The sequence below is a fragment of the Leptodactylus fuscus genome, chromosome 4, assembly GCF_031893055.1.
Source record: "Leptodactylus fuscus isolate aLepFus1 chromosome 4, aLepFus1.hap2, whole genome shotgun sequence".
Taxonomy (NCBI): domain Eukaryota; kingdom Metazoa; phylum Chordata; class Amphibia; order Anura; family Leptodactylidae; genus Leptodactylus; species Leptodactylus fuscus.
Window position 1 is genome coordinate 83672717 of NC_134268.1, and position 8189 is coordinate 83680905.

At 38.5% G+C, this 8189-nt stretch overlaps 1 protein-coding gene across 5 annotated transcripts in view; it reads left to right on the forward strand.

The window, feature by feature from the left end:
- Positions 1-3776, forward strand: part of TSHZ1 (teashirt zinc finger homeobox 1) — a 77440-nt gene extending 73664 nt beyond the window's left edge. For all 5 annotated transcript variants that reach the window (XM_075270724.1, XM_075270725.1, XM_075270726.1 and 2 more), the window contains one exon: positions 141-3776. In XM_075270724.1, the coding sequence (XP_075126825.1) occupies positions 141-3325 (3185 nt within the window). In that variant the 3' untranslated portion in view covers positions 3326-3776. The remainder of the gene's footprint in view (positions 1-140) is intronic.
- Positions 3777-8189: the final 4413 nt, after the last annotated feature.

Here is an 8189-nt window from a genome sequence, read left to right on the forward strand (position 1 = left end):
TTATGTGTATATACATCCATATATGACCTGTAGACTTGTTACTATTATCATGTAGATCTTTCATTCATCCCTGCTCAATTATTAAATGTCTTTCCTCCACATATTTCTAATAGTTTGTTTTTCCCGACTTTGTTTTTCAGCATATGTTCCTGCAGAAGAATTAAAGGCAGCTGAAATCGATGAAGACAATGTAGAAGATGATGGACTTTCCTTGGATGTCCAAGACAGTGAATATTTATTTAATGAAGAACCAGATAACAAAGAGACTCAGAGCTACCAAAATTCCCCGGTCAGTAGCGCAACGAATCATGACGCTGGCTATGGTTCTCCATTTAGTGAAACAAGTGACCATCTAGCAGATTTTAAAAGTACTTCCTCCAAGGATGGACAAGACCGAGAAGATAGCCAGAATGCAGACAATTCATCTTACCCTCAGGACAGTTTGGCACAAATTAAAGCGGTATATACTAACCTGCTTTCAGAATGCAGTTGGTCCACTCTGGCATTAGATCTGAAAAAGCCAAGTTCAACAACAAGTACGGATACAAGCAAACAAAGTGAGAATGCAGAGGCAAACCATAAATCTGTCACCCCTGTACCTATTACAAGCAGCAGTAGCAGTACTAATACAAGTACGAGTATTAGTGTTAGTACAAGCAACAGTACGAATAGTAACAATGCTTCTGGATATGACTGGCACCAAGCTGCATTGGCAAAGACATTGCAACAAACATCATACGGACTTCTGCCAGAACCAAGTTTGTTCAGCACGGTGCAACTCTACCGGCAAAACAATAAACTGTATGGGTCTGTTTTTACTGGTGCCAGTAAGTTCCGATGCAAAGACTGCAGTGCAGCTTATGACACATTGGTAGAGCTCACTGTTCATATGAATGAAACAGGACATTATCGTGATGATAATAGAGACAGAGAATCTGAAAGGACCAGGCGTTGGTCTAAACCTCGAAAAAGATCACTCATGGAAATGGAAGGAAAAGAAGATGCACAGAAAGTTCTGAAATGTATGTATTGTGGACATTCCTTTGAGTCTCTGCAAGATCTTAGTGTACACATGATTAAAACGAAGCATTACCAAAAAGTGCCTCTAAAAGAGCCAGTACCAGCCATTACAAAACTGGTCCCCACCACAAAAAAAAGAGCTCTTCAGGATATATCATCACCTGAGTCACCTGAACAAGCAGGAATCTCTCCAGGAGCCACAGGAACTGATAATGCAAAGGACCCCAAAGCTGCCAATCCTTACGTAACCCCTAACAATAGATATGGCTATCAAAATGGTGCTAGTTATACATGGCAGTTTGAGGCACGCAAGGCTCAAATTTTGAAGTGCATGGAGTGTGGCAGCTCGCATGATACGTTACAACAGCTTACTGCACACATGATGGTCACTGGACATTTCTTAAAAGTGACCAATTCTGCCTCAAAAAAGGGAAAGCAGCTGGTTTTGGATGCAGTTGTAGAAGAGAAAATTCAGTCAATTCCTTTACCCCCAACTACACATGCAAGACTGCCAGCATCATATATAAAGAAGCAGCCAGACTCGCCTGCTGCATCACCACTTTCCGAGGACAAAAAAGATGCAGAACAGGAAAAAACAATCATCCCTGAGCCAGAAAAGAAGATAAAGGAGGAAAATGAGGAACCTGAAAAAATTGAGCCTGCAACTTCCTATCAATACCTCAGAGAGGAAGATTTAGATGATAGTCCTAAAGGTGGGCTGGATATTTTAAAGTCATTGGAAAATACAGTGTCCACTGCAATTAGTAAGGCTCAAAATGGAGCCCCATCATGGGGGGGATATCCGAGTATCCATGCTGCTTATCAGCTGCCAGGAACTGTAAAAGCATTACAGCCAACTGTGCAAAGTGTGCAAATGCAACCGTCATATGCCAGTAGTGTCAAGTCCATAACCTCTGAACACAATGCTTTGGTCCATTCTCCAGGTAGCCTATCACCTCCACCTCACAAAAGCAATGTATCTGCAATGGAAGAATTAGTGGAGAAGGTGACAGGAAAAATAAATGTAAAGAAAGAAGAAAAATCAACGGAGAAAGAAAAAGTGACCCCAGTTAAACCCATATCTCCAGCAGCGAAGGAAAACAAAGACATTCTTAAAACAGATGAATCCAACATAAAGACTATAAAGAAATCCACAGATTCTGACCCTCAGAAGACTAAAAAGGAAGCCCCATTGGAAACTCATACACCAAATGGTACAGAATCTCATAAAACAAAAATTACCAATGGGTGCAACAGTTTAGGGATTATAACAGATCATTCAACTGAGCCATCATTTATCAATCCACTGAGTGCTTTACAATCCATCATGAATACGCATTTAGGCAAAGTTTCTAAGCCAGTAAGTCCATCTTTGGATCCGCTAGCGATGTTATACAAAATTAGCAATAGTATGTTAGACAAACCCATCTATCCAACCACTCCTGTCAAACAAGTAGAGTCTATTGATCGGTACTACTATGAGAATAGCGACCAGCCAATAGATTTGACAAAATCCAAAAACAAGCCTCTTGTGGCAAGTATGACTGACCCAGTCTCCTCACCCCTAAGGGAAAGCGCACTGATGGATATTTCTGATATGGTGAAGAATCTTACTGGACGTTTAACACCTAAGTCTTCTACTCCGTCAACCGTATCTGAAAAGTCAGATGCAGATGCCAGCAGTTTTGAAGAGGCTTTGGACGAGTTATCTCCTGTACATAAAAGAAAGGGCAGACAGTCCAACTGGAACCCCCAGCATCTCCTTATACTTCAGGCCCAGTTTGCCTCCAGCTTACGGGAGACAGCTGAAGGCAAGTATATCATGTCAGACTTAGGTCCTCAAGAACGGGTACACATCTCTAAGTTTACTGGTCTTTCAATGACAACGATCAGTCATTGGTTGGCCAATGTCAAATATCAGCTAAGGAGGACAGGGGGAACAAAATTTTTAAAGAATCTGGACACGGGACATCCTGTTTTCTTTTGTAATGATTGTGCCTCTCAATTCCGGACTGCTTCAACATATATAAGTCATTTAGAGACACATCTAGGCTTTAGCTTAAAGGATCTTTCAAAGCTTTCTCTAAATCAAATTCAAGAGCAGCAGAATGTTTCAAAAGTAATCACCAATAAGGCTTTAAGCTCAATCGGACTTATCGAGGAGGACTCAGGCTCCACATTCCAGTGTAAGCTCTGCAACCGGACTTTTGCAAGCAAACACGCAGTTAAACTGCACCTTAGCAAAACACATGGAAAGTCCCCAGAGGACCATGTGATATATGTAACTGAATTGGAAAAACAGTAACATCCAGTTATGCAGCCAGGTATGCAAGTGACCACAAGAACATTGCACTAAACATATTCATAATACTGCACTAGGCCTGACCTGAGCCTCTGAAATCAGTCTTATTTTTGTTGCTGAACTGCCTATCTGGATTTTTTTTTTCTTACACATATTTTATATTTATATTTATATTCTCTTTGTCTGATTTGTGCATGTTTTTTGTTTTTTTTTTGTGAGTCAATGTCTGACCTTTAATTTTCAACATCTGTTCTTGATGTTAAGCTATCTTTTGTAGAATGTAGTGGGAGACACTATTGAGAGACATTAATTTAACCACAAAGAAACACAAAGAACAATGACATAAAAAACAAACATCCTAAAATTAACACGTTGCCATGACAATAAAGGTTGGAAAATCTTGTGGCATCGAGTTAACCCTTTGAGCACTGCCATAGCATTTCTGTGCCTTTTCGAGATATAAAACCTATTTAATTAAAAGTCTTTATACGATTCAAGAAAAAAAAATTAAGTTAAAATATATTATAGTAATAAATACTGAATACAGATCTTAGATTGAGAAATAAAAAAAAAGTATGTATGCAGCCCTAGGGTAAGGGAGGAAGGCTATATAGTACTCCTAGGGTTACTCTGCCACATGTGTAGAAAAATAAATCATAATAATGCAAAATTGAAAAAAAAAGTAGAATATACAGAAAAGATACTATACCATCAATTGTGAACTGTCACGATGAGAAATAATGTTTCACTAGAGCAAGATCTTGTATGCCAATATTTTATTCAAACATGTAGAAATGATTTCTTTTTTGCAAAATGAATTATATGGTTTCTAATTATTTGCAACTATAAGCTCCGGTACAAGCTTATCTTCCTAAAATTGTGCTGCATTTTAATCTATTTTGCTACCAGCAGGCGAACCGCTTGGGCATCGGAAGTTTTACCACTCACTGGAGCAGTCAGGCGTCCAAAGGGTTAAATGTGTCCTTCTGGCCGAAAAAACAAAACAAAAAAAAACAAAAAACAAGAGGACAGTCTGGGGGCAAATATTGGATCATGTTCCATGTAAATAAAAGATAAGAATTTAAGAGTACATGTTACATATCTTACCATTTGAAACAGTTCCGCTTCCTTTGTACCTTATGGCTGTATGCTTTCACTTTGAACTTTTTATATTGTCATTTTATATTCAATTCCTATGTATATAAAATGTAAAAAAAAAAAAAAAAAAAAAATCACATTTTTGAATAAAATTAAGTTCCTGCAGACTGACTTAAACAGAGAAATTTTACTGGCGCCTGCATCTTTTCAGATGCACGTACAAAAGAAACTGACAAAAAAAATGAAATAAAAACAAAATAAAGCAATGCACTATGAATTATACATTTTGATGTTCTATCATTAATATTGTACAGTACATTTCGGTTCACACAATTAAATCCACTGTTTTCTCAAGTGTGAAATAAACCCACATGCAGTTCTTGATTTACATACATTGTCATGTCGTCATTATTGTGCCGTTAAGGTGTTATTCCGCCAGTAAGAGGTATTGCTTATGCAATCAACCAAGATAATTCTATTGAAAATCATCTATTCAGTATCTGTATCCTGACATATTTCATTCAGGCTATTTCCATTAACATGTTACAAACAAGTCACAATAGTTTCAAAAAGGACACAGGGAGAATTAGTGCTGCCTTAACAATTAATGAAGGCCATTATATGTGTACGTTGCGATCTGGATTTGGAAAGGGAGGATGATCAGTGGCTGACACGCCGTATTCTGACTTCCAGTTCAATTGTTGGTTGTCTTTTTTCCTCTCTGCTAAAAATGATCTGTAAATGGTTCGTTCGGCATACACTAAACAATAATTCCTTTAGCTCATCTTCACTCGGTGTAACATTTGTACAGCTGTGCTGTCAGTTAAAGTCGAGAGCTGAGACGTGCCTGTTACTATTTTTCATAAAGCGTTTACAGACTAATTTGGATTTGAATGAATTCGCATTTTCATGTGTGATAAAAGTGATATATCTCCAAGTGTCATTGGGAAATGTCTGCCTCTCAGTTCAAAAAATTGGTTTATCACATTTTAATTAACCTGCTGGCAGTCTTGTCCCACTCATCAAATTTTGGAAGAGCAGCAAAAGTGCGAAGTTCAACTTGTCTACGTTTTTTTTTTAGTTTGTTTATTTTTTTTTAATTAAACATGCATTTTTATTGTAGGCCTTGAAATTCTATTGTCAGACATTAAGTATTGGCTTATGAAATATGTATTTATTATATCTCGGTAAACTCAGCAGTAACTTAAGATGTACTAGGCAATGAGGGATAGGCTTAAAGGAGAATCTTAAGCAGTCGTGTTTCGTGTGGACCCATAACAGAGGCCAGAGGTCTTTGCCATACCTTTATATGCCTAGATCCTGGATATTCTGTTCTGTCCTACTAGCGATGCTTTTAATATTTCCATACAGTACAAGCAGCACCTGATGATGGCTGTATTGCAACGTGAACAGCTGCTTCGAAATTGAGGAGCCATACGCTATAATCCTCATTTTTTTAACCCCTTAAGGACACAGTTTCAGGACACGGTGAAACTTTAGTTTTTTTAATCTCCAAATTCTGAGAGCCATGACTTTAGACTAAGGCCCTGACGTTGGAAGCCGCAGTTAAAAAGCACTGTGGAAAATACAGTGGGGAAACGCATGGCATTTCATCGCTTTTCATAGAAAGTCTGCAGAATCTTCCTCTGCAGACTTTCTGTCCCTATAGTACCAATATGAAAAACGCCAGCATTCCCAAAGGTATAATTGAAGTGTTGTGATTAACAAAAAATGCAACGTTTCAGCATTTCCACTGTGGATATTTTTCTGCAATACGTGGATGAGATTAGCCAGAATCCCATCCAAATTGTAGCCACTGTAAAATGCTACCCTGTTTCCCAGAAAATACGTCATCCCCCAAAAGTAAAACATAGCAGAGGTTTTGTTGAATTTCCTAATATAAGGCACCCCCCCAAAAGTAAGACATCCCCCAATAATAATAATCTTTCTGTGCTAAGAGTGTATGAAGAAAAACATTGCAGCTGCTGACGCTGTTGCGATACGTTGTATTCACTGTTCCTGCTGCGGTAGGATTATCTGGGAGATGCCCGTCGTGCGTACACTAAGTATAATATGCTGCGGGGGTTCCACTCTCCCAGCTCATCCCACAGCAGCAGGAACAGTGGATACAATGTACGGAATCACAGCAGCGGCAGCAGCAGACTTAACTGTGCACACGGAGCACCGCACACAGCGTTCAGCCGGCTGCAATGTTTTTCTTCATACAGTCTTTGCACAGCAAGCACATCTCAGCGTAGCACAGTGGTGGCAGCAGCACACAAAAATAAAATAAGACATCCCCTGAAAATAAAACATAGCATATCTTTAGGACCAAAATTTAATATAAGACACTGTCTTATTTTCAGGGAAACACTGTATGTTTTTCTCGGTGATGTTTCCGCCACTGCCAAATAGCAGCGTTTTCGCAATGTTGGGCCCTAGCCTAATAATGTTTATTTTTTCTGAAAAGCCATGTGAGGGCTTGTTTTTTTGAGGGCATGAGTTAAAATAAGTTATTCACTGTGTGGTAAGTGATATTGTAACTGTATTCTGCAGGTATGTATGATTACAGGAAGATTGAAAGAAAGACTATAGAGCTTGATTGATGTGGACCTAAATCCACACAAAATTACCAGTAAACACCGGCTAAGTGGTCGCTAAGCTGTCGGCTAAGCTTGTCCCACCTTCTAGTAGAAGCTGAGAAAACAGAAAAGCAAAAATAAATCATAGCCCCTCAAAAATTCACAATAATAAATCTTAGAAGCGTAAAAAATAACTATAAACCCTGAGCAAAATATCTGTACTAATAAAATGTGTTCTCACTTTGATTAAAATATACCATTTTCTTAATGTCCTATATATATCGATATCCTTGAATGAAATGTCCATATTAGAACTAAAAAATTAAAACAAAAAAAAAAAAAAAAAAAAACGAAGACTGGTGTTAGTTTTCTATGAAAAAAAAAATTGATAGGATAACAAAACTTGGCAGGGGAAGGGAATTTAGAGAATGGAGGAAACTCTAGGCAGGAATGAGGAGGAGATCTAAGGGTGCATTTACATGATGTAACGTACAGCGTGATCTGGCACGTATGCGTGTCAGAGTTTGCGCGCCGTAAAAGCTCCCATTCATTTCAATGGGAGTTAGGATCGTATATGGCGCGTTATTTTGCGGCCGCCGTATACGTGCCAGATCATGCTGCACGTTACATCGTGTGACTGCACCCTAAGGAAGTATTCTCACGATCAAGACATCATATAATGTTAAAACACAAAGTAATAAAATAACAACAAATGCTAACAAATGACCTATAGTCAAATAGTTGCAGTCAGGAGTTTTATAATACAGGTCTTTATGTAACACATAGGGGCACTCATGCAAACTGTATCTATGCTCTATAATATATATTATATGTACAGTATACATGTGAATGCATACACAAAAGGTGTGCCTATAATTGCTATATAGAGTTAGGCTAAGGACCCATGTAGCAGGCCAAAGTGAAAAAGTGCTGTGGGAAAAACCATGCAAGGCTAAGTCCCCACGTTCCGGAAATTCCAGATTTTTTTGTTTCAGACTTTGTTGCGGTTTCTTCAGCCAATACATGTATACTTCTACCTTCTGCTCAATCCACACCCGGCTTTGGCTCAAAAAATCGCAACAAAATCTGCAACAAAAAAGCTTTGCAAAGTGGGGCCTCAGCTTAACATGTTTTTTTCCCCAGAAAGACCACAGGGTGGTCCACTGTGGACTTTCTGCTTCAGTTAT